The following is a 25,013-nucleotide window of genomic DNA, read 5'->3' as shown; positions in this document are numbered from 1 at the left end:
TATAGTACTTACAAGTTACGAGCGTTCGAGTGGGCGGCAGTAGTGGTATGGTTCCGAAGTGAGAGTCCTCGTGTCATTTTGCGACGGACACGCTCTCCTCGTGCAGCCCGTGCCTTGTTGACGGCTGCAAGCAGTGGGGTGTGTCCCCGCTCGGCTTCTGGGTAGGCTGCAAGGAAGAGGGCTTCGTTGACTGGTAAATGGAGGTGACGAGGAAGAAAGAACAAAAGAATGTTGAGCGCCCGTGTTGGATCGCAGCCGGAAGCACTCACTGGTTGATGAACTCGCGCGCAACAACGGCCCTGTTCTGGTACTGCATTGCGAGCTTCCGGTTCGGGCCTTGGTACCACTCCTGCGGCCAGTCCTTGAGTGGCGTCTTCAACCCTCTGTCGGGGTCACCGACGAGCCAGTGCGTGATGATGTCCCTCCAGGACTCGGCCTTCGGAGTCTTCAACCCGTTCGAACGGACGAGTGGCAGCCGTGGAATGACAAGACCGTTGCTTGGAAGTTGTTGAGTCGAGGCTGTGTGCGCAGCAGCAGATGGCAGTGGTCGAGTAGTTGGAGTGATGTGTGCGTGGCCATGGCTCCTGCGGACAGATGACAGAGGACGGGAGTGTGTTGGTGGTGGATGGACATGCCGAGGAGTTGAAATCTAGGAGACTTCTGCACTGCCAGATGCGGAGGACTCGGAGAAGGGTGAAGCGGGGATCTTCTTCGAGCTGTGTTGGAGGTAGGTGTCCAGGCAGCCTTCAGGCAACTTGAAGTGGCCTGGACCATGCTGGTGAGTGACCGAAGCGAGTCGTTTGACTGCATCTGACGTCCAACTCGCAAACGATTGGACATCTGCGGTCACGGATGCATGAACCATGGCGCAGCTCCTCAGTGGATGCTGGCCCTCATGAGTGCCTGCTTCGCCTGCAAGGGAGGATTCAGCTTCGCGGGAGAAAGGAGCGAGGGCATCACTGTAGTCGGTCTCATAGGTGTGTAGTTTCGTCGAGAAGGTAACGAATGAGCGTGTTTCGCTGGGAATAGAATGAACGAGTGAGAGCGATAAAAAAGTAGATCATTGAAGGCACATACCTGTTCACAATCAGCCCATCCTCCCCACCATCGAACCATGGCAAGTGACCACCGCTGACCAACCGGTGCGAACATAAACCAATACTGGGCACCTCCACGGCGGAAGCAGTGAGTCGAAAAAACAGCCTAGGATGCCAGCACCTGTCGTTGCCTCGTCAATCCACTTTTGCACAGTGTCATGGGAGAGAGGCTGTCCAGGCTGCATGATGCCATTGGCACCCATCGAAGGGAAGATGAAGTCAGTTTGGCCCGAGTGTGCGCCCAGTAATGAAAAAACTCGAGCCATTTGATCCAGAGCAACATCCAGATGAAGCTGTCGCAGGAAGGCATGTCTGGGCGGGGAAATATCTTGTAGTGGTTGGCTGGTGTGAGGCACATACACTGCTACATCAGCAGGGCGTCACTTCATGCTAATCTGAATCAACTCACACCTAAGGTCTGCCTCGCAGATGCCCTTATCGACCCTTTTCTGCCATCCTTTTCGGTTCGAGAGGAATATTTCAAAATAGGTGTTGCTGTCGCTGAGTGTCAGTGGCTCGCGTGCCAGATACTTTTTCATGACGGTGTCCAGCAGGATTGTGTCGAGCGAGATGTCTTTGCGCTGCAGTTTCACGAGTTCGAAGCACCTACCAAAATGGTAAGTCAGCGAGCGCACATCAATTTCGGCAGGCGGGACAATACCTGCTCCATAAGGTCCATGCGCCAGCATCGAAAGTGACCTGTTCAAGATGGCGAGTGAGCTGGGTCCTTGTGTCGAGAGTCAGTTGGACCTGCGAAGGCAGTGTGCCGCTCATCACTAGCTGGATGGCCTGCAGTGCGATCTCCAGTGGGCATGCGGCCTCATGCCATTGGAGCATGCGATCCATGAAGTCTTTTGTCATTGCCATCGAGTGAGTTCGATCTCCGCCCTCTGCGCTGGCCTTGTGCTTGACAGATGCCATCACGTCGTAAACTTCCGCTGAGTCGGCTGGATTTCCCTCCCAGTGTTGTCTCGCCTCATTGAAACTCCACTTTCCACGAAACGTGCCGCCATCCCTGGTACAAGTCAGTACTCTCAGTCTGTACTGGTCCTGCAGGGTGTTGCTCACGCTTGCTCCCAGAGCTTTTTGAATGCTGCGCGGATACTTTCGACCGTGTTCTTGCTGAGGTTTTCGTGGAACCCCTTCAGGGACATGAAGAGGGCCAGCGCCTTGTCGGAGCATCGGTTTGGCGTGCACCCGAACGCATCTTTGAAGGCAGGATCTGCATACACATCGCTGTCTGGATTGTCTCTAACGAAAGAGGGCACTGACAGTGCCACCGGCTGTACCAAAGGCTCTTTGGGCACTGAGCAGTCCCCCTCGTCAGCGGAGCAGCTTGGTGCATCAAAATGGCTCGCGAGCCACTCGCGTCCCCGGCGTACATGGCCAGCATAGCTGCTCCTGGTCTTGTTTGCTTGGAGGTGCGTTTCAATTCCAAGTTCCTTGCATTTCTGGATGTCAGCCAAAGCTGACTTCAGGATAGCTGATTCTTTCCTCCGCCTCGGCTTCTTTTGAACGACGTCTGATGCCCCCTTCTTTGATCGTGCCATGTGGGAGGTAAAACACAAGACAGAGGTAATTGGTGGGACAGTTCTGAAATTTCAGAGGGTATGATGTCACTCCATGTTTTAAAATTCACTTGGCTCTCAATTTTGATTGACCCGCACTGTCGTAACACATAGTAGACTACACTAGTAAAGCATCACACTGAATTTCAACTACATACTGAGCACAAGAGTGAGTACCGTAGGATACCATCTGCCAAACCAAACACTAGCGCATACAGAACCATGATGCTGCTGCCGCGACCCCAAGCTTTCTTGAAGTAGTCCTGCACTCGCGCTGAGAGAAGCTGTTATGGATGTGATTCGTATGAAAACCTACCTTGACCGTCGTGTTCTCAAACTCAAAGTTTCCAGCATTGGCAACCAATCCTTGGATATTTTCGAGGCCCGGCCGGTGGACAAGCATGACAGAAATGCCCTGCCTGAACTGTGGCGAATCTGGGCGGAGGTCCAGTGCACGAACATCGTTCTGCTTGAGAACAGCAAGAGCGGTGGTCTGAAACCGGTGGACGAGCGTGACAGAAGCACCCTTGAAGGTGTTCTTGAACTGGCTGAACTGTGGCGAATCTGGGCGGAGGTCCAGTGCACAAACATTGTTCTGCTTGAGAACAGCAAGAGTGGCGGTCTGAAACTGGTGGACGAGCGTGACAGAAACGCCCTTGAAGGAGTTCTGGGCGGAGGTCCAGTGCATGAACGTTGTTCTGCTTGAGAACAGCAAGAGCGGTGGTCTGAAACTGGTGGACGAGCATGACAGAAACGCTCTTGAAGGAGTTCTTCAACTGGCTGAACTGTGGCGAATCTGGGCGGAGGTCCGGTGCATGAACGTCGTTCTGCTTGAGAACAGCAAGGGCGGCGGTCTGAAACTGGTGGACGAGTGTGACAGAAGCACCCTTGAAGAAGTTCTTTATTGCTGGACATCCCTCCAAGAATGGGACACTGGGTCCAGCCAACGGATTCCTGCTGAAGCGGTTGAAATGAATATTAGCATTAAAAAAACGGCCCCAAGTCAGATTCAAAAAGCAAAGGGACTCAGAGTATGAGTACGTCACACACTGGACATCCAGATAACCTACAAAAGGCTTGTCCGGACATGCGCAACCTACCGAGTTGGTTCACCTACAGAAGGCCTGCCAGCTCGGGAAGAGATGATGGAATGTTCCAAGTAGAACTTGAAGGAGGAACAAGTAAACAAAGACTTACACGAAAGACGACTCTGGCAATGATCCAAGGCAGTATCATCATATGACAAATAGTAGTAGTGTTTCTAGATGAGAATGTCAGTCAAAGGTATGCTGAAAAGTTTGATTGTACCTTCTAATCACACAAAACCGCAGTGTTACAGTAGCACACCATGCGGGGGGCAACGTTAACGACCGTCGAGATTCGGGCCGTGGTGTTGTACCCATTCTGCCTGTGACAAATAGTTTTAGATATCCTACAGGTGAAAAAATAATCAATATTCGATGTACGCAACTTCCAATTGTGCCAGGATGGGCATTCACAGATTTCAAGGTGCAAGGAAGCTCTTTAGACCGAGTCATTGTGGATTTGACATGGGCGCGTTCCCTTCAGAGTATCTATGTAATGTTATCATGTGCACCTAAATTGAGCCACGTAGCAATTCTGAGATGGTTTTCATCTAGGACACTGAATTCTGACTTACAAGGTGACGCACGAGCAGAACTGAAGCGATTGAATATTGTGGCGAGAGACACCCGGCAGAGATATCTTACACAGGGGAATCCAAAGGACAAAAGAGACGATGCCAGCGATTCTATCTCTTCGGCCAAAGTCAATCGTATGCGAGGAGGTTAGCTAGCACAGAGCACAATCCTCAGTAGGTAGAGAGTGTAGCTGGAATGACGGGACTATGTGAGTCCTCATAACCAAACGATTTCGAAAGCACGACTCACATTTCATGGGCTCTCGTGATGTCGATCGTAGGTTTTGGTAGTCTTCGATGTCTTGTCAAGACAACACAGCGAAATGTAAGCTGAGGATGAGGGTGGAGTGAAGGAAAGTCTAACCTTGGGGTGTATTTTGAGATTGGGATGCCGATGCGGATAGTTTCCGCTCAATTTGCTATTCGATGTATTAGAATACTTCAGGGTGTTACCAAAAATATGGCATCATACTTCGATAATGTTTTTGAACCACTGCAGACGCTCCTGCATCTCTTGCGTGACACGGGTGAAGAATCTAGCCAGCAACATGTCAACACTTTCAAGTTACTTCACATTGATGATCTACACATACTCCAGAGGGAACGAAGCATGATTCTTGAGATATGCTGTGCTCTGATGCGGGTTTTTAAAGCCCTCGATGATGTTGGTTGCGACAATCGTGTCTTGAACTGCTTGTTCAGTCTTCACTTTCAGGTCCTTGGCGAAGAGAGAGTCCGACTGAATAACGGAGGATACACCAAGCAGCTCCTGAATCGATAAAGTCGGTAACCAAACATACTGGATATATGCAATAAAATGAGGCGCACCTTGTGCAATTCGCGAATTAACTCCTGGCCCTTGATCGCCTCTTCCCCCATTTTTCGCTGTTTAAGCTCGTTGCTTATTTGTATACATCCCTGAATGTGCGAGCTATGCGAAGTAAGTCCTAGGACATGTTAGCACTTATGATTAGCGTACTCGATAGTTTCAAACGTCCTCTTGATATCATCTGGAAGATCATTAAACTTCGTAGATTTTGAAAAAGGTGCAGGTCCGGTTATGGGTGTGGTACTACTCGAATGTCATTGAAGCCACCCTGAATATAAGTACCTTTGACTAACCTCATCATCCTGCGATATGTCAACACCAATTTGAATTAGAACGATGCGAAAGGAACTCACGATGATTGTCTTTGTTGACTAGTAGACTGTTGCGGCTGAGTGAATAGGATACCCAGGACAATTTCACGACGAACAGGGAGAATTCTGGCGCAGGGTCAGCGGGGTAAGCGAGCAATAAAGGAAGATCACTTACCTATAAATTTTGCTACTGGGGAAGGGTGTGTGCAATACGGGGGGCCAACGTTAACGACCGTCGAGGAAGATGGGAGGCGACGGAGAAGAGACATCATGTGTCATGTGACCGTATTGTCTAAGTCACCATTTATGGCAACTGAGTAGGATGGGGAGGGCGGAGGGACAGGCGAGGTAGTGTAAAGTGCAGTAAAGTGCGAATTCTGGTGGGTAAAGTGAGTGAAGTGCGGGACAGTGAAAAATTTACGGTAAAGTTTGTAAAGTTTGTAAATTTTCCCGGCAGGCGCACGCGCCTGCCGGGATATCCCTCAACATCTACTAATAATTGTAAATTTTCACTCACCTTCTCGTTGATTCACAACGGGAGGCCTGCAGAACCAAGGTGCGACTCTGATGCATCTTTGTCGTTCTCGCACCCTCATTTGAAATCTTTGATTTCACACTTGCATTCATTCTGAATTTCTGACCGTGACTTCGTGCTATTAAATGATTGTCCGTGGAATCATGTATGACAGTCTCCTACTACTCTACTGATACAATCCATCTATCCATCCGTCTTCTAAGCCCAACCGTCCGTTGTCGCAGCTGCATCTACCGTCGTGGGGGCCGCGCGTAGGTATCTTCAGGTTGCTCGGCGTTGTGTGACCGTGACATACCCTTGTTGGGTAGCGGAGGAATCTTGGGAGGAATCTGCTTTACAGCGTTTACATTAGGTAATCGTAAATTTTCGCAGATAAACAGACTTATTTGCTCAATTGCACGTTAGCAGAATATAGGTTTGTCAAGTCGGAATTTGAAATGATCCAGTCTTAGTCTCCCCACAGCAAGCGCAGAACATGCGCAAGATCGATACAACATACAAGCCTCAAGCATACAATCAATATATTTTGAGTCTAATTATTCGTAAGTAGGCCATAGGTCTTGTATCATGGATTTCTCGTAATGGGCAGCAAACAAGAAAGCGACCAGCGCAGCATATGCAAACAGTAACTGATCCTGCCAATAAAGCAAAAGAATAGATGATGATGTGCTGTGACGAATGCAGGGTATGATGTGGGTATGATACAATGCAATGCAAATAATGAAGGTTTAAGGCGAATATTCACTGGAAGACGGCAACGTAGTTGATAACCCACTGGGCATCTACAACATTAAACAACACTGAGCGGTGCGACATGAACAAATATCACAGGAAAACTTACCAGCATAGTTACTAGCATTGGCGACCATTTCTGAACACGTTCCTGGGCATCCGGATTGCGAGTAGGCACCACCTGCCCAGTTGCCGCAGATGGTAGTGTCGATGACCATCTGGTGGTCGTAGAAGTTGGCTGAAATGTCACAACTCTGCGCAGACCAGAAACCAGCTGGAGCGCTCCAAGTAGAAGGGTTGGGCGCTTGCGCCGTAAGATCCGCAGGGATTTCGGAACGAGTGAAGTGCCACACTGACATGCCAGAAGAGGTGTCCCACAGAAGCGCAAAGACACCACCCCCTGCATTGTTGAAGCCATATCCAAAAGAACTGCCACAAGGACACATTAGATCCCAGCGGATGCATAAGAAAGAGATTCAATGCAAACCTTGTGTCCGTGTCCTCAACGCCACAGCCTGCGTCCGCATTGCCGGTGCTGAAACAGTCGGTCCCGAGGACATTGCCAGTAAACAGATCGGCACTAGCACCTGACTTTGCGATGGTACAACTTTGGCTCGTGCCACTATGGAGCGTCATTTGGTTTGTCGCCTGATTATTCACGCCCTCGACAATGTCGATTTCACCCGCCGAGGGCCAGTTCGGGCCAACAGTCCAGAAACTGGGCCATGTAGAACAGCCGACGGGCATGTTCGAGGCGTCAATGACAAAAAGACCGCCGTTATAGCTCTTCTGAGATGTGATACGGACACTACAATTCATGATGAGTACTCATAACTCATATTAAACACGGGCATTACGCACGAGTCACGGTTGCCGCCGGGAGCAACGGTGCTGGTTGAATCTACTGCAAGAACTGTCGAATTATCACAGTCATTGACGTATGCAAGTCCCTTGGACTGTGCCTCCGATTTGCTTTGGTAGTTGACATTGCCACTGGTGGGGTCCGAACCAGTGAAAAAGTCCCAATCACTAAATGGTTAATTAGTCGCGTTGAAACTACATATAGTATGACAAGCGGAACGTACTTGATGAAATCCTCCCCCTGATAAAAGTCTTGAATTGCGTAGATTTTGTTGGGAGCCGTTCTACGGCCAGCAGTACGGCGGTGACGCGAGTGCGCGCGCGACGGATGGTGAGCACCAACCAGGGTGGTCAACGAAAGAGCAGCTAGAAAGAGCTTAGAGAGTGTGTGCATCGTGAGGCAAAAGAAAGTAAGGGAAAGCAGTTGTCCGAAGACTTAAACGAAAGGAAATTTAAAGAGAAGGACGTGGAAAGTGGAACAAAGAAACGCTGAAGGAACGTTCAAGGGATTTAAAGCATCAAAGTAACAGTCTTACGAACCTCGTTGCTGTGGGCTGCCACACTGCATCGTGACTCTACTCGGCCGGCCACATTCGGCGACCTTATCATATCGCTAATCACGCTAAGCATGATCCTTTTGTCCTCGATCCAATCATCATTTTAACGTTGTATTCCAAGACTGGTTAGTCAATCTCTCTTGCCAACATTTTCGTCAACAAAGCGTGCAGTGGAACTGGCGTAAATCAGCAGTCAAGAAGTGAAACACACCATATGCTTGATATGCTTTAATGTTGAGCGCTGAAAACTGAAGCGTCTTGAAAAATTCAAGCTCGGGAAGTCTAAGAATAGACTTCCCCAGCTGCCACTGTCCAATTTAGTATTTAGAGATTCGGAAGTATTATTCGAATATTCAACACATGGTCCACCCTGACAATTCTCGGAAATTGCTCTCCAGAGAACGCGTACTCTGGGCGTAAATTCATCATCGGTTCTGCTTCTTTAAACCATTTTGTGTACATTGTTCATTGCGGAGCAGGGACGTACGAAAGAGACATTGGTACACTGCAGTTGCAAGGAGGTTAACTTCAAGTGTAAGCCATTGACCCGGGATTTCGACAACCCTATCTGCAAAATTGCTCGCGAATATATCTCACAGTTGTCCGAGAAGGCGCACTACTAGTAGTGTGGACACTGGACGGCTTAACTCCACTATTGTAACTCGTGGCTATCTAACTCCGCTGCGTTCTTCCAAAGAAAGGCGGCTTGATCTCTATGGCAATACATGTCCACATGGCCATACTAATTGTAGCCTGCGTTGTCTTTGGCATTGAAGCCTGCTGTTTCTACTTGTTATAATTCGTATGCTTCCTGTACATCTTAACATCACAAAGCGGTCATTAAGATAGCAGCAGCGTGCAACGAATCAGTCTGCTTCGTTGTCGACAGGAGCTGAACATGCTTACAGATGTAGATGAGATGAGGGATTGAGGCAAATGCTACTGGTAGACGGCGACGTAATTAATGACCCACTTGGCATCTACAATGGAACGTTGAGAATGTGAAATGTTCGGCATCCTGTCAAACTCACCAACGTAGTTAGTAGCATTGGCGACCATATCTGAACACGTTCCTGGGCATCCGGATTGGGTGTAGATACGACCACCTGCCCAATTGCCGCAGATAGTAGTGTCAATGACCATCTGGTGCTCGTAGAAGTTGGTCGTGATGTCGCAGGTTTGTGAAGACCAAAATCCGGCTGGTATGCCCCATGTAGAAGGCCTGGGCGTTTGGGCTATGAGATCCGCAGGGATATTGGCCCGAGCGAAATGCCATATTGACATGCCAGCGGAATTGTCCCACAAAAGTGCAAAGACACCACCCTCTGCATTGTTGAAACCATACGCAAAAGAGCTGTTACGCAGAAACATCAGGTCACGATCGGCGTACAAGAGACAGATAAGTACGATACAAACCTTGTGTCTGTGTCCTCGATGCTGCAGCCTGAGTCCGCGTGTGTGGTACTGAAACAGTCGGTTGCTACGATTTTGCCTGAAAACTGATGGGTACTATTTGTTATTTCGTTAGTGCAAGTTTGGTTCGTGCCGGTATGAAGCGTCATCTGATTTGTGCCCTGATTATTCACACCCTCGACAATGTCGATTTCACCTGCCATGGGCCAGTGTGGTCCAACGGTCCAGAAACTAGGCCACGTAGAACAACCTACAGGCATGTAGGAAGCGTCAAAGATGAAGAGACCGCCATTGTAACTCTTCTGAGATGTGATACGAACACTGCATTCATGATGAATACTCGGAAATCAGAATAATCACGGGCATTACGCACGAGGCACGCTGACCGCCGGCAGCAACAGTGCTGGTTGAATCAACTGCAAGGATAAACGAGTTGTCGCAATCATCGACATACGCAAGTCTCTTAGACTGCGCATCCGACTGGCCTTGGTAGATGACATTTCCACCAGTGGGGTCCGAGCCAATGGCGAAAATCCAGTCACTAGATGGCGGAAGTCGATTAGCCAAGACACAAGTTGAAACTAGATAGGTGATACGTCCTTGAAGAAATCTTCTCCTCGATAAAAGTCTTGTATCATGTAGGTTTTGCCGATAAGTTGTCTGTGAGCAGCAGTGCGGTAATGATGCGAGTACCAGTGATGGCTACCATCAACCAGGACGGTAAATGAGAAAGCCGCTAGAAACAACTTAGGGAGAGAGTGCATAGGATTGAAGCAAAGGAGGAAATTTCATGCAAAGTCGGTGGTTGAAACATACTATGTAGTAGGTTCGTGGTTGAAAACCATTCACGACTCGAAGGCTTCTTGCACTGGACTGCCATCGACAACGTCATTATATCTCGGCCCCGCTCAATCTCAAATTTTCCTGTGCTGTTGTTCATCCCCTCTTGCCGATGAGTTTGCAGCTTGATAACTCGATCATAGCTTGCGATAGTAACGCTGTAGATAAGTGAAGTCAAAACAAAGCATTACTGGAACTGAGCTAGCTGAAGAGTATACCTGGAGCTCTATCACTGCGGCGCCGAAGCAAGGTTGAAGTCGCTCAAATTGTCTAAAGCGGTTTGCACATCTCCAGCCTAGTCTAAACTGACCCAAGACACAATCAGGCCGCCGCTGCCTATCGGATCTGGGTGGCGGCGGCAAGTTCACATATTGTAGTACCATTCGAAAAGAACCAACTACCACGGATGGGGTAAGAAACAAATTGCACTGCGTTCGATCATCAGTCCATTCACCATTGACTTGTTTCTTAGAAATATGTTGTCAAACGGTACGTACTAGTGTAGCCGAGCGCACAAAGGCGGGGCGGCTTTAGTGACTTTCGAGAATTGCATGAAGCAAGCAACACAAAGAATACATCTCCGCGGAACCTTGTTCGTTGACGAGCACGTATGATGTATGGTCGATTCCCGACACCCACGCTTAGAGGGAGTCGAATAGATGTTGACAATGTCGACGTTGATTGTATAGTAGTACAATGCGAGGCAAACGAGAGGAAAGCAGTGATCCAAAGGATTGCCTAGTAGTAGTTAGCGCGTAACGTGATCCATGTCTGATTCTTAGACTCGTGGTCGACCGTTAACGTTGACCATCGAATTCTGAAAAGACGTTCAATTTCACGAACCTCGTTACCAGCCGGCCATGACGCCTTCAGCGACCTATGGTTCCAACCAATTATCCTCGATACAGCCAGCAACCCTTTGTGTTTCGAGAAAGCAATCGGCTGCCGTTTCTGCTTGTCGGTTGTAGCTAGACGGTGTGATACATGAGGCTAGCGCTCAAAGAAGTATTTTCCCACTGACTAAGCTAACTCAAATGTTGGAATTCGGACTCGCCCAACGCCAGATTTCACCTCAAAGTGCGGTGTTTCCACCTTGATCGGTCATTCAAATTGATATTGGGTTGTAGTATCACAGGAATGAGAACAGTCATTAGCGGAAAACACGCGCTGTGCTAAATCCATCCGGCAACTGATGGATCTTACTAGGATGCTGTCCAAGGATGGGACTCCGAAGTGGCATGCACGACTGTACACACAGCGACCAATCCCCGGAATGAGTATTTGGGTTATTTCCAATGCTGGGAGGTGAGCTTGACACTTGCGAGACCTTAGTGATATTGACCTGACTGAAACATGTTGCAAGTCATCCTCATCACTCGGTTGCATGTCATGTATCAACGATCCAGAAAGATCTTGATATTTCTCATTGTCACCTTCCTGGCTGTCAACATTTTCGACGGAGTAGTAGCCATAATGACAGCGATGCAAACTTCAGGGGGTACGCTTCATTGTGAATGAAACAAATGTGCATGCTCATTGATGAATACAAGAGGGACTCATTACCTCCGGCGCTTATCAGTGTTCGATTAGCTATGGAGAAAATATCCCACTTCTGAATTCTGTCTCTTGGACACTATTCATTGTGTGGGAGGTCCTCGCACTATGTCTCGCAGTCTGGGTTGTAGTAAAACACCTCCGTGAACAGCGACTACCTTCGGTAGGAGAGGACTGTCTCATAGTGTTGATGAAAACTCATATGCTTTACTTTGCGAGGTAAGCTCATCATATGATTATTGTTCCTTTTTTGCCACTGAAGGATTGGACGTGGTAGCTTTGTTGCTGTTTCCTGCTTCGAGCTCATCATCGATTTCCTCCAACACTCTCAGCGGTATGTCAATCTTTCACTTACCGCTGCATGCGACCACGATTCATCATTTCTATAGGACCAAAATTTTATGGAAACTGAGGCATTTTATGGCTTGCTTCAGATTTTGCAAGTCGTGCAGATGGTCGTGCTTGGACCACGCCTGATCCTCAGTGTTCGAGAATACTACGCTAGGCTTGTGGCCGATCCCGACGCAGCAACTGGCATGACCTCGATCGTTTTCCAGGAGCGCGTGCATATATCGACTGGCAGTAGTGTGTGATGCTCAGTGAAGTTAACGGCTATCTGGTGCTCTACAAAGAGCAGGGGAATTTACTTTTATTTACTCCTACTTTCGTGATGATATTGATCGAAGTTATCTGGTGTTCCGATGCACATTTCGAATCTAAGGAGACATAGGTCTCGATAATGTCTTCGTTGTAATATTTATTTAAATGATTTGCTGTGCGTGCTTATCTGACCTTTCCGCTGCAATCGATACTGCTCGTTAGCTTCCGTTCCTATAGACTGACACTGTTGTGACGCCGAGTCTGACTTGGGTATCTCTGTTTGATGTGGCTCCGGTTTGCTCATCGTGATGTTGAATCTTATGCCGCTCCTGCAAGATTGCAGGACGTTTGAATAATTGTCCAAAGGCGTAGTGCAGCTCAATGATCACATCAAGGACAAATGGAACGTCCCGCTGCTAGAATCTGTGCCGAAGACTGATAGCAGACTTGTGGAGATTCACATCAAGATCGGGCGGGACTCCCTGCTGCTCGAAGGTCGCCGCAAAGATGGTTGAGAAACATGATTCGATGAGAACGACAGCGTGTTGCAGCTCATGGGGACAGTAGGGCCTTTGCACCCGAAATACTAAATGAGACACTTTGTTGAACATGCTTCATCACTTCAGAACAGTTTTGGTATTAATATTGCTACAACAGTCATCGTGATTATTATTATTTTGGTCATACCTACAGGAGCAACAAGTAGATTACCAATGACAAAATGATCGTAAGTGGAAGTCGGGGACTTGGTGCGTACGCACCGCTACCGATATGATACTGGTAGACAGCGACGTAATTGATGACCCACTTGGCATCTATAACGGAACGCTGAGAGTGTGAAACAATTCAGCATCCTGCCAAACTTACTGATGTAGTTGGTAGCATTGGCGACCATATCTGAACACGTTCCTGGGCACCCGGATTGGGCGTAGATACCACCACCTGCCCAATGGCCGCAGATAGTAGTGTCAATGACCATCTGGTGCTCGTAGAAGTTGGCCGTGATGTCGCAGGTTTGTGAAGACCAGAATCCAGCTGGTATGCCCCATGTAGAAGGCCTGGGCGTTTGGGCTATGAGATCCGCAGGGATATTAGCCCGAGCGAAGTGCCATATTGACATGCCTGTGGAATTGTCCCACAGAAGTGCAAAGACACCACCCTCTGCATTGTTGAAACCATACGCAAAAGAGCTATTACGTAGAAGCATCAGGTCACGATGGGCACATAAGAAAAGATGAGTGCGATACAGACCTTGTGTCCGTGTCCTCGATGATGCAGCCTGAGTCCGCACGTCCAGTGCTGTAACAGTTGGTCTTTTTGATCTGGCCCGTAAACTGCTGGGTACCATTTGTCATTTCGTTGGTGCAAGTTTGGTTCGTGCCGGTATGAAGCGCCATCTGGTTTGTGTCTTGATTATTCACACCCTCGACGATGTCGATTTCGCCTGCCGTGGGCCAGTGCGGGCCAACGGTCCAGAAACTAGGCCACGTAGAACAACCCACAGGCATGTAGGAAGCGTCAAAGATGAAGAGACCGCCATTGTAACTCTTCTGAGATGTGATGCGAACACTGCATTCATGATGAACACTCATAAATCATAATAAACACGAGCATTACGCACGAAGCACGCTGACCACCAGGAGCAACGGTGCTGGTTGAATCAACCGCAAGAATCAATGAGTTGTTGCTATCGTTGATATACGCAAGACCCTTAGACTGCGCATCCGATTGGCTTTGGTAGATGACATTTCCATCAGTGGGATCCGATCCAACATCGAAAGTCCAGTCACTAGATGTCGGAAAACGATTAGCCACGATACAAGTTGAAACTATATAGGTGGTACATCCTTGAAAAAATCTTCCCCTTGATAAAAGTCTTGTATCATGTAGGTTTCGCCGGAAAGTTGTCTATGAGCAACAGTGCGGTGGCGAGGCGAGGACCAGTAATGGCTGCCACTGGCATCAACCAGAACGGTAAACGAGAAAGCCACTAGAAACGAGTTAGGGAGAGAGTGCATTGAGTTGAAGCAAAGGAGGAAATTCCATGCAAAGTCGGTGGTCTGGCCATACTAGTAGGGTCGTGGTTAAAAACCCCATGATCCGACGCAGCCAAAGTAATGTCTTTCTTACCTCATCTGTGGTAGTTGATTCTTGTGGAACGATATCCGGACGTACTACCGCCACCCGGACCTGATAGATGGCGGCAGCCTGATCGTGTCTCGGGTCAGTTTGGACTCAGGAGACGTGTTAAACCACCTTGCTTCGGTGCGGCAGTGATTCAGCCTCCAGGTATATTCTTCAGCTAGCTCAGTCTCAGTGATGCTTTGCTTTGACTCCTCTTATTTACAGCGTTACCATCGCAAGCTGTGATTGAGCTATGAGGTACGTACTTTAGTGTAGCCGAGCGCACAAAGTTAGGGCGCCGGCGCCGGCTTTCGAGAAATAATAACAGGTATGGTCGATTCCCGACACCCACGCTCATAGCCGAATAAATGTTCGGGACAGATCATGCCTAGTAGTAGTTAGTGGGTAACGTTATCCATGTGCATGAGGTCTTGGTCGAAACATTGAATATTATGAAAATGACGTTCACAAACCTTTTAATGAGTCGACCCTTGACACGGCCTAACTCGGTTCCGACCAATTTTATCATCGGCTACTACTTCTGCTTATCGCTTGTACGTGAAAGGTGTCACGGCCGTACGATCCGTCAATGATTCGACGGATCGTGAACGTTCTGAACGCGTATGGATATGTCCCTTCCTGCCCAGACTCCACCTGCAGGTAAATCAAATGTTGTTGTGGATGTCGAACAAATGTCGTGTCACACATGTGCGTGACTCAAGAGCACTGGCAGGTGAAAATTTTTAAATGTTGCGGAGTCCGGACCAAAAACAAACCTTTCTATACGTACGTATACCATGCATTGTTTGAAACACTGGAATTTTATTCTCGGCGAGGTGCTTGTCGTATATGGAATCATACAGTAAGGATGAACTACCTTGTAGTACGTTGCAATTTGCAAACTTCTGAGTGGAAGTCTTTATTCAAGTTGATTCTAATGCAACCAGCAGGACTCCAGCCCGAGTTTGTCAAGTTGTGGGCCAAGTGGTAGCCCTTCTGCAGCCTGCTAGCCTTCTTGGACTCGTGACGAGTCATAGGCTGCTAGGCAATTTTCATAAATTTGCACCGCTTCGTAGCACTCGGAGCCTTCAATGCACACAGCACATGCATGCGAATTGTTTTCACAGTCAGACATAAGCCAAAGTTTGTCATCATTATCCTTCAGAGTTTGATTATCTGTTCCATGATATCATATTCTGCTCAGGTTTCACGTTCTTCTCTACCACGCTGTATACGTTGACCATCAACGACTCCACGGAGCTAGTAATGAACCAGCTATCCTTTCCCAAGGCTTTTGTTCTTGATCACTCCTTTAAGATAGTCCTGCAACTTTCCACCCTGTTGCTGTACGTTCTATGATTCAGAAGGGCTGGCCTGCGCTTCTGGCAGCCCTCTTTGTTATCCCGACGACTTTCTGATAGGGGCTCTTCACGACCCTCAGTAGCATCGCACATTCGAGGGCAAGGAATACGACTTCAAGATATCTTTGGATCTCAGCCCCTCTCAGGGCTCTCCTCAGCGCGGCCCTCGATTTTTACTGCCCTGGGCCTTGCCTAACGATCTGAATGGCCCAGGCTCTATAATCGAGAATCAGATGGGGATCAGGCACAATACAATACCAAAATAATCTCCATCACATATGTCGAGAATGGTTTCCGTTTGTAATGACAGCGGTTGAGCTGCACCAGTTAATTAATCATGGCAGGGCTGCAACAACGTTTCGCCTTCGTTACCGTGACCAAGGCCTAGTTCATACTTGGCAAACTATAACAAAATTAAACACACTTGTTGGGGTCTTCGGACGCAGGGAAGCTGTGAACTCGATTATGCAAGGCAAAATGGTTAATGCAGGTAAAAGACCTGTGCGGTGAGTGATCCAAATAAAAATTACTTGCTCCGATAGGCTTACACCAGTGCGATGTTGCTATGAGTAATCATAGATGGTGCACTTGGCTGCGTTTAGCTGGCATTCATTCATTAGCACGAATATTGCGGCAAATTATGATACATTCTCGTTGCATTCGGGACGTACTCGTACTACGGCACATCGTGGGCAGTTCGAACCTTTAGGGATTCATTCTCTCGTCGGTCATGTGTTCACGGGATCGAATTCTATCTATCTCTCGAATACTTATTGGTATGCGGGTATACAAGCCACTTCTGATCCAGTAAAAGAAGCTATCGATATACACTGGTGGTACAAGATATCCACAAGCATCAACTTATCTGCATCCACAGAAATGCGATATTTAATTTACTGCAAATCAAGTCGTCAGCGACTAACAACCACCATCGGCAGACGTACTCACCGTAATGACAGTAGGCTCGTCCCTTCCAAGGAACTCCTTCAAGTTGCTGATTTCCAAGGCAACCTCGATGAGACCCTTCAAGCCCTCGGCAGTGTCACCTGCCAATACTTTCTCGCCAGCCTCCGGTCCAACATACCTCTCCACATACAGCCTAACAGTCGCACCAGCACTCCCAGTACCACTCAACCTGAATACCACCCGTGACCCATCATCGAACAGCACAACCTGTCCTTGGTTCTTGCTCACGCTCCCGTCAATCGGGTCTGTGTAGCTGAAATTCGTAACAGATGCGATGGTAAAGTCCTGATTGGTACTCTTCGACTTGTAAGTTTTGTTTGCAAGCGATGATGAAGTGATTGCGCCATCCAGCAGTGCAACAAGCTTGTTGGCACCCTCGGAGGAAACCTCTTCGTAGTCATATCGACTGAAGAATGATCGTCCGTAAACAGCGTAGTGCTTCTTCAGCAGTTCCTTGATGCCAATAAGCTCATTTGGTGACTCCTTATTGGCAGCAGCAATGATGTTCAGCCAAGCTGGTTGGCGGTGAGTATTTGTATATGTGAGTGAGAGTGAGACTGACCCATGATTGCCCATATACCATCCTTCTCACGAATGTGGTCTGAGCCCGTTCCGAAAGACTCTTCACCGCAGATGGAAAGACGGCCAGCATCCATGAGGTTTCCGAAGAATTTCCATCCTTTATTCAATGGCTGTGAGCACCGTATAGCGCTATCTTATTACCATCGACTTACCGGTAGGAACCTCGAAATACTCCAGGCCCTTCTTCTGGGCAACCAGATCGATCGCTTTACTGGTCGGCATACTCCTCGCAAGACCCTTCACGCCGCCCTTCTTGAAGTATGGAATAACATGCGCCCAGTCTGCGATAATGGCGACTGAATCACTAGGAGTTACAAACGCGCCCTTGCCGTAGATCATGTTTCTATCGCCATCGCCGTCACTTGCTGCGCCAAACTGGATGTTTTTCGCCTCGACAACTTCGACGAGTGAGTGTGCATACGTGAGGTTGGGATCGGGGTGACCACCGCCGAAGTCCGGCAGTGCGACACAGTTCTGAATAGAGGCTTCAGGGAGCCCGAGGGTGTCCACTAATATCGCGCGTGCGTAAGGACCCGTAACACCATGCAATCCATCGAAGAGGATACGGAAGGACGCGGCGTTGTTCTGAAGGAAGTCTTTGATGAGCTGGAAGTCGAAGATATCTTGAAGGAGTTCGACATAATCGGCTACTGAGTCGATGATCTGGACTTCAGTCGGTCCATAACTTGCTTTGCCTATTACGGAGAGGTCGACCTGATCATTGATGAAGATCATTCCAACGAATGGGTATATATGAACGTACGGGATTAGCCTCGATAACCTTGTACCTTTGAATGGTCTTCGTGATCTCATATATCTTGTTTGTTACATTTTCAGGTGCGGGTCCACCGTTAGAGACGTTGTATTTGATCCCGAAGTCGTTGTTGGGGCCTCCGGGGTTGTGGCTCGCGGTGAGCAAGATACCACCATCCGCCTTGTATTTGCGAATTACATTCGATGCAGCGGGTGTAGAAAGAATAGAATCTTTCCCAACGATCAACTTCTTCACCCCGTTTGCAGATCCGATCTTCAAGATGGTCTGGACGGTCTCGGGGGAGAAGTAACGACCATCGCCTCCAATGACGAGCGTCGCACCTTCCGCCTTGATAGAATCAAATATAGCCTGAATGAAGTTCTCTGTGTAATGCTGATAAAAAGAGAGAGAAAAATCCATCATCTCTCAGGATTATCGCGGCAGACTATCGCGTACCTCCTGCTGGAACACCTTTACCCTTCGGAATGCAAATTAGTATGGCTTATCAGTGATCGGCCTAGTAAATACCTCTTTCTGAGTCCTGATGTACCAGGCTTCTGCCCGTCGAATGGCTTTGTTGAAATCTCCTTCACTTGATAGCTCATTGATGTAGGTGGAGAGTTGACCTCAAAACTGACGCAATGGTCTTCTTTTAGTATCATTTGGCACGTGATACGTGATTTTCATCACGTGCATAGCATACAAATTTCGACCCTGAAGGGCACGCGCGATATCAAGGAACGAGAAAGGAACAAGGGGCTGTTTTGGCGCATCTAACATTAATGAGTGGAACGTGCATCGCTCCGTGCGACAACAGTTCGCTGTGGTTGTATTCTACCGTACCTCCAAAAAATACTAATATTCAATTGTTGTCCTCCCAGTGGTTGATAGATGAGTGTTAAGTGCCTTTCTAAAATCATTCAGGGTCTGTTGCTCCTTTGTGATAATTTAGTCATGTCTTTTTGTGCCTCGGAGTTGAACTCCCCTCCTCCGAGGCTGCCCCTGCAGGCCCCCCCCCCGACCTTGGGGAAGACTTGTCCATGATCCCCCCTCTTTCTGTCACATTAATCACGTCACAACTGTTCCTCTTCCCGAACCAGGTGAATGCAGAGTGGGACTTCTTCTATTGCACATGCAGATGTCTTCTATCCTCCCTTGTCTTTAAACCTAGAGCCTGCCTTTATCTCCAGCCCACAGGTCTTCTCCAAAGACCTCCGAGAAAGATTTGCCAAGCTGCGGAAGCATATCTTGCGTGACAAGACCTCTTCCCTGTAGCTGAAACGCTATTCGACTGCTAGTTCGAGTGACCATACTTCCACCCACCGCCGCCAGAAGCGGGAGACGAGAAGCAGGAATACTCCCATCACTATCGACCAATAGGCATCAGCCACATCTCATCGCCAAGCCAAGACTCACCCGAAGGCACCGTCCTCGTAGCATTTCCCCCATGCAAGCATCGCCCCAACCGTTCCGCTGAGAACATCACCCTGACCACCACACCGCTTCAACCCGCCTTCCACATCTACCTCAACCACCTCCCTCACACGTTGCCGCTCCTCATCGCCCTCGTCCAGCTTACTCGCCTCAAGACTAGCAGCTTCACCCGTAGTATCGCTCGCGATTAAATCAACTGGACCTTTCTCCAGCACTACGACACCTCCAAGTAGTTTAGAAATTTCTCCAGCGCGCTCCTTCGTCGGTACATCTGGCGAAACGCCCGCCGACTCACTCAGACGTTTGAACTCGACCACATTAGGAGTGAGCACCGCACGGCGGTATCCCTTGACGAGAGAAAGTTCCTTCCCGACCATATACAGAGCATCAGCATCGAGGACGACAAACATAGCCTGTTCACGAGCGATAGACAGCGCCAGGCGAGCATAAGACTGCATGTAATCCTCGCGGCCTAGTCCTGGTCCCATAACGAGGACATGCAGTCGAGAAAGCAGAGACCTGAGATCGCTCTCCACTTTCTCATATGATCTATGATGGTCAGATGAAACTGCCAAGTACGTGAACAGACTCACACATCTTCACGGAGAATGGGGTGTACGATCAGGTCTGGGGAGTAGGACTTGATAGCTTGAGCAGCTGTGGGCGAGCAGATGACATGCGAAAGATCTGCTCCCTGCATATATAAGAGCTTAGTATATGCTTGTGAAAACGTTCATACACTAGAATGTATACCAGTCGCAATGCAGATATTGCTGCGAAGAATGGTGCACCAGTGTAACTGCAATACAATCAACCCCCACAACTGCAGGATCATTCTGAATAACGCTCACTCCAAAGCTCCTCCGAGCACACCGACTCTGCCTGAGTAGGGTAGAGATCATGTACATTCGCCGCAGAGTGGAGAATGGTGGTTACCTGATTGTCCTTTGTGCAAAGTGCCGTTCAGAGGGGGGATGATCTGCTTGATCTGCTTAATTATACTACGTGGCACGGGCATGGTTGGAATCGTAACAGCACTTGATGGTGATGAACTATCGAGAGTGCGATACAAGTAGGCCAAGGGTGGGAAGCGCGTACTTTACAACGCACTGACGTCACCCCAAGGCCTCATGCACATGCTCGGTTGTGTTAACAACTCCGTTCATCATCAAGCACAAAATTGAGTACTGATCTATGATCTGTAAACACGCAATCATACATATAACCACAACACGCATGTAATAGACAAAGCATCTGCAAGGACGCGACCACGGCGTGTCAACGATACATCCTATGTACAAGCCAAAAGTAGTCAGTATGAGTAAGTGCAACGGGGTAGCTAGCTAGCTATTAATCTTATAGACGGAGGGGGTACTAGTAATATGCGGAGAAGAGAAAACAGAAGGGCGTGATATGGTTGGAGGTCTAAGTCCAAGCGGTGATATATAATATGTACCGGTGAAGAACACAACGGAGAGCCAAGATAGAAGAGAAGACGCGAAAAACCACGAGCGATGGACAATGAGACCCAGCGAAGATGAAATAGTTCCAAAATACCGGTTATAAGTAAATCATGTGATTAGGCGTCAAAGTTGGGGGAGACGGAGGGGATTGACATGTTGTGCTTGCCGTGGGTGGCGCATTGACGTTTGGCGGCTCCAGACTTCGAAACGAGAATCACGGCGCGGCAACGCTCGCTTGTGCGCCACTATGCCAGAAGGAATTTAGGAAGGCACCTGCGTTCGACATGATCTCGACAGCGCGCTCAACGAGACCACCCTGCTGTCGATCGTCGGCCCTTGTAGGACTTCTCGACGTACCAGCCGACAGCTTACGATCATGCCGTGACGAGCTCGCAGTGGAATGAGATTTCGGGGAGGGAAAGGCCGGGCGCATAGTCAGGATGGGTGAGTTGGCAGGCGTAGGTTGTCGCGAGATGCACTCTTGCTCTTCTTTGATTGCCTGCGCTTGATTAGGTGTAGGGGGTATGACTGTAGACGAGGATGATACAGAAGTGGCAGAGGCAGAAGCAGCTTCAGTCAAATCAGTCTGCGTACTAGGCTCCGTGTCCAACACAAGCCGAGATGGCGGGCGCATAGTCGACACCGAAACAGCTGATATCGTTGAAGAATCAGAAGACGAGGATGACGCAGAGGTGAACTTCTTCTTCGGTGACCCTGGTGGGGCTGTAACCACAGTAGGTACCCGTGGATCCTCTGGGCTCAGACTTGAACCCGAGCCCGAATTCGAATTTGTTCGGCGCCCAACACGATCCCGACCTCGCTCCACAATGCGTACGACTCCCTCCCTTTGGCGATCGCTGCGCGCGTCCCGATCTCGTCCACCTACATAAGCACTGCCAATTCCGATTGCCAGTCCAAAACCACCGTCAGGGCTGAGGTTCCCAAAGCTTTCCGTACTCTCACTGTCACGATCTGAGAACGAAGATGTCCGCGTGATACTCCGTCCTCGTGCCTGCTGCCCCTCGGCCTGTGAGGACAATGTCGATGACGACGCAGACCGGCCACGAGGCGCGTCAGGTGGCTGAAGCAATCCGGATGGGGAGGAAAACGAGCTAGACCTGGGTACAGGGACTGCTGTACTTTGGGGAGGCATCTGTATGGATGCCAACGAAGGCGATGGTGTGCGAGACCTGGAGTGAGATTTTGATCTGGAACGAGATCTTGAGCCGGAACGCGATAAACGTTCTCCAGAGGTATCCTCAGAGCTCACGACGACTTCAGGTCGCCCAATTCGCCCAAAATTCTGCACAATAGGAATGTTCCTTGTGCCACCGTGGGAGGAGCGGAGTCCGCTCTCTGGGCCTTCAGCCCCAGGCTCGACAAGTTCCTGCTGCTCAAAGTATGTGCGAGTATCAACCTCCTTCATTGGTACATCCTCATCCGGAAGTGGAGATGCGACGATAGGGCGGTCGAAAAACTGGGCTGGTTTCAAGCTCTTATGATATCGCTCGGCCATCATGTCGTCGACCACCCCGTCGCCGTCTACACCGTCAATGTCCGCACAAATATAGCTTGTGGGTACGTAAACAAGCTCCACGGGTGACTCCTGCCCACCGTAGGCATACCACTTGTCACTTGAAGGTGGATGAGGATAACCATGGGAATGGGTATACGGGTAGTGCTCATCCTCTTCCGCCCTAGTCTTCAAGATAGTTGGTGCAATGAGCGCGATAGTGACAAGCTCCTTGTCTGAACTGTGCGTGTGCATGATGGCACCGGCAGTGGTTCGTCTATGATGGACCGAGGAACCATTCGTGTGATGCGTATACGACGCGGAACGAGCTTTGGGTGGACGGGACCGCGAGGAAGAGGAGGAGGTCGATGAAGAAGAATGCGAGGATGATCGGGGAGGTAGCATGGCCCCGGAGTTAGCATGCCTAACACGCATCTCGAGGACTTCATCTTCATCTTCTTCCTCCGACGTGGAAGACGACACAGGGGAAGTATTCTGTGGCGGTGGGGAAGACCGAGGATAAGATGCAGGAACATGTGATGGTGAGTTGGGGTGTTCGTCTTCGTCGCCAAAAAGAAGCTCATCAGTTTCGTCGACGATCCCATCTTCAGAGTCCTCATCATATCTGTCGGGAGAGATTGATCGGCGAACCATAAGTATACACCCATAAGGGAACAGCCGAAGACTGACCCATCATCCTCAAAGCTATAGTCTTGACTATAATCGTTCGAACCCACTGTCTTGGAATTAGTATATTCCACATTCCATACTGTGCGCTTCTTCTTTGGCTTCTCGATCGCGATGCATTGTTCCACGAATGTGTTGAAGGTGATGTGTTTCCGCTTTTGGCCAGGCACAATCACAGCATCTGGGGAGGACCCCTGCCTGGAGGCGGGAGGCACCTCACTCGTAATGTCAGGAGTTCCAGATGCAATGATCCGCGGAGGTGAATCCCGCCTACAGTCGCGATTGAGGCCCCAGCGGGAGATATGCGTATCGCTCTTAGTGTGCGTGAGAGGTGGCCGCTTGATCGTTCCTCCCACAATAGGTCCCGACAAATGCTTCGGAGCTTCATAATCGGAATGCATATGAAGTATTTCATCCTCTTCCGATTCAGGAGGGCTAAATATGGGAGAAGAAGGCAGGTCAGAAGTAAGAAGTTCCATGATAGAACGGTGCTTTAGAATCGGCTTTGTGGTGGGCGGGGATGATGAAAGCATAGGGAGATCGAGAGCAGCGGCAGTGTTGGGTGAAGGTTTGGGGGTGGGGGTGGGGGCGGGGTAATCTGCCGTGTGAAGAGGACCATATAACCACGTAACATCAGAATCTTTCAGCCTGTTAAATTTGTTAGGGTGTGTTCGAAATGAAGTAAAATGTATGACGTTGGGTAAAAGTCTACCAAAAGGGTTTGGAAAAAAACGATGTGACGATGACACAATAAGCAGTTTGGACCAAGATTTTGAATGATTATTGGACACATGGCCATGCAGGGCCCCACAAAATCGCGGGGTTCGTGCTCGACGATCATAAATGAAAAGGGATGGTCGAATTGAACCATGCGAGCAAGGAAGGGGCGTATAGTATTCAAAAATGAACATTGAGCTCACCAATTAAGGGTCTCGGGACTAACAGTGCTGAGCTTGTTGCGTTGTTTCCACCATGTGCGCCAGGAAGCGTTCTCCAACCTCATTCCATTTGTGATTTCGTTCTTTAGACGAGTCATGCTCCGCCACGAGCGCCATACATCTTCTTCTCGCCATTCATGAGAGAGATAATCGACTTGACCACGGGGAAGGTCCGATACAGCAGTGTCATCAGGTATAGTGTTTACAGAACCGAGTAAGACGGTCATATAGTTAGCCATGATATGGCAAACCTTTCGTGTGCACTAACAAATAGGGTCAGGATGGGATGTTGGGTTGGTTGAAAGATGATGAGCGAACGACCCGAGTATGCGACTTACCTTTGAGAAGTAAGAAGCTAGTTAAGAACAAGCTTAACGACAAAGCCGAGTTTGGATTTGAGATGACGAGAATTTAGATTAAAAAGAATGAGTGAGAGAGGACCGGGGAAAGGAGTTGCTGGGGATAGTGAGAACTTGGCTAGCACGGCTAAATGCTAGAGAGCTGCAAAGTTGGCGGCTTACGCCTTCTTTAAAGATGAAGGTTAGTCATTTCTTGAAATTGCATGGATGGAGGGTAAGAGAAAGATCTGGACCAGCCAGGCAGACGAATGCCACACGACAAACACTTTTTTTAG

General features: G+C 48.9%; 10 protein-coding genes across 10 annotated transcripts; 2 read left to right on the top strand and 8 right to left on the bottom strand.

The window, feature by feature from the left end:
* On the bottom strand, positions 1-1,318 carry F5147DRAFT_706769 (uncharacterized protein; the record flags this gene model as incomplete). Its single annotated transcript, XM_041438024.1, has 6 exons — positions 1,201-1,318; positions 1,078-1,169; positions 839-970; positions 659-810; positions 270-584; positions 1-197 (listed from the first exon to the last, which is right to left on the bottom strand). Coding segments are annotated over exons 1-5 (791 nt in total), but the record flags the coding sequence as incomplete, so codon positions are not given.
* A 2,739-nt stretch (positions 1,319-4,057) lies between these two features.
* F5147DRAFT_540518 (uncharacterized protein) lies at positions 4,058-4,315 on the top strand (the record flags this gene model as incomplete). The annotated part of the gene is made up of 1 exon (XM_041430222.1): positions 4,058-4,315. A coding segment is annotated over one exon (258 nt), but the record flags the coding sequence as incomplete, so codon positions are not given.
* Positions 4,316-6,498: 2,183 nt separating this feature from the next.
* F5147DRAFT_706768 (glycoside hydrolase family 16 protein) lies at positions 6,499-8,378 on the bottom strand. The gene is made up of 5 exons (XM_041438023.1): positions 7,818-8,378; positions 7,594-7,761; positions 7,220-7,540; positions 6,842-7,161; positions 6,499-6,782 (listed from the first exon to the last, which is right to left on the bottom strand). Exons 1-5 carry the CDS (start codon positions 7,985-7,987, stop codon positions 6,742-6,744), a joined length of 1,020 nt encoding a protein of 339 aa, XP_041290459.1. The 5' UTR covers positions 7,988-8,378; the 3' UTR covers positions 6,499-6,741.
* Positions 8,379-8,998: 620 nt separating this feature from the next.
* On the bottom strand, positions 8,999-10,327 carry F5147DRAFT_809646 (glycoside hydrolase family 16 protein; the record flags this gene model as incomplete). The annotated part of the gene is made up of 5 exons (XM_041443424.1): positions 8,999-9,130; positions 9,182-9,504; positions 9,567-9,884; positions 9,937-10,104; positions 10,146-10,327. The coding sequence occupies 5 exons, from the start codon at positions 10,325-10,327 to the stop codon at positions 9,090-9,092; spliced, it is 1,032 nt and encodes a 343-aa protein (XP_041290458.1). The 3' UTR covers positions 8,999-9,089.
* A 1,131-nt stretch (positions 10,328-11,458) lies between these two features.
* F5147DRAFT_762421 (uncharacterized protein) lies at positions 11,459-13,072 on the top strand (the record flags this gene model as incomplete). Its single annotated transcript, XM_041440586.1, has 7 exons — positions 11,459-11,480; positions 11,531-11,708; positions 11,767-11,901; positions 11,954-12,176; positions 12,220-12,295; positions 12,347-12,542; positions 12,924-13,072. Exons 2-7 carry the CDS (start codon positions 11,699-11,701, stop codon positions 13,070-13,072), a joined length of 789 nt encoding a protein of 262 aa, XP_041290457.1. The 5' UTR covers positions 11,459-11,480; positions 11,531-11,698.
* Positions 13,073-13,190: 118 nt separating this feature from the next.
* On the bottom strand, positions 13,191-14,575 carry F5147DRAFT_639035 (glycoside hydrolase family 16 protein; the record flags this gene model as incomplete). The annotated part of the gene is made up of 5 exons (XM_041432991.1): positions 13,191-13,372; positions 13,425-13,747; positions 13,809-14,126; positions 14,179-14,346; positions 14,388-14,575. 5 exons carry the CDS (start codon positions 14,573-14,575, stop codon positions 13,245-13,247), a joined length of 1,125 nt encoding a protein of 374 aa, XP_041290456.1. The 3' UTR covers positions 13,191-13,244.
* Positions 14,576-16,737: 2,162 nt separating this feature from the next.
* On the bottom strand, positions 16,738-18,960 carry F5147DRAFT_615811 (uncharacterized protein). Its single transcript, XM_041432529.1, has 7 exons — positions 18,873-18,960; positions 18,801-18,822; positions 18,354-18,737; positions 17,743-18,304; positions 17,571-17,687; positions 16,991-17,523; positions 16,738-16,938 (listed from the first exon to the last, which is right to left on the bottom strand). Exons 1-7 carry the CDS (start codon positions 18,947-18,949, stop codon positions 16,936-16,938), a joined length of 1,698 nt encoding a protein of 565 aa, XP_041290455.1. The 5' UTR covers positions 18,950-18,960; the 3' UTR covers positions 16,738-16,935.
* Positions 18,961-19,100: 140 nt separating this feature from the next.
* F5147DRAFT_706743 (Ribokinase-like protein) lies at positions 19,101-20,930 on the bottom strand. The gene is made up of 6 exons (XM_041438022.1): positions 20,715-20,930; positions 20,630-20,660; positions 20,532-20,577; positions 20,372-20,472; positions 19,761-20,327; positions 19,101-19,710 (listed from the first exon to the last, which is right to left on the bottom strand). The coding sequence occupies exons 1-6, from the start codon at positions 20,794-20,796 to the stop codon at positions 19,512-19,514; spliced, it is 1,026 nt and encodes a 341-aa protein (XP_041290454.1). The 5' UTR covers positions 20,797-20,930; the 3' UTR covers positions 19,101-19,511.
* Positions 20,931-21,243: 313 nt separating this feature from the next.
* On the bottom strand, positions 21,244-23,510 carry F5147DRAFT_284892 (uncharacterized protein). The gene has a single exon (XM_041429036.1). It carries the CDS (start codon positions 23,406-23,408, stop codon positions 21,456-21,458), a length of 1,953 nt encoding a protein of 650 aa, XP_041290453.1. The 5' UTR covers positions 23,409-23,510; the 3' UTR covers positions 21,244-21,455.
* A 23-nt stretch (positions 23,511-23,533) lies between these two features.
* F5147DRAFT_561161 (uncharacterized protein) lies at positions 23,534-24,618 on the bottom strand (the record flags this gene model as incomplete). The annotated part of the gene is made up of 2 exons (XM_041430589.1): positions 23,534-24,089; positions 24,362-24,618. Coding segments are annotated over 2 exons (813 nt in total), but the record flags the coding sequence as incomplete, so codon positions are not given.
* Positions 24,619-25,013: the final 395 nt, after the last annotated feature.

This window comes from Suillus discolor (assembly GCF_016758755.1).
Source record: "Suillus discolor strain FC423 chromosome Unknown F5147scaffold_45, whole genome shotgun sequence".
In the NCBI taxonomy this organism is placed as follows: Eukaryota; Fungi; Basidiomycota; class Agaricomycetes; order Boletales; family Suillaceae; genus Suillus; species Suillus discolor.
This window is presented reverse-complemented; position numbering and strand designations above follow the sequence as displayed.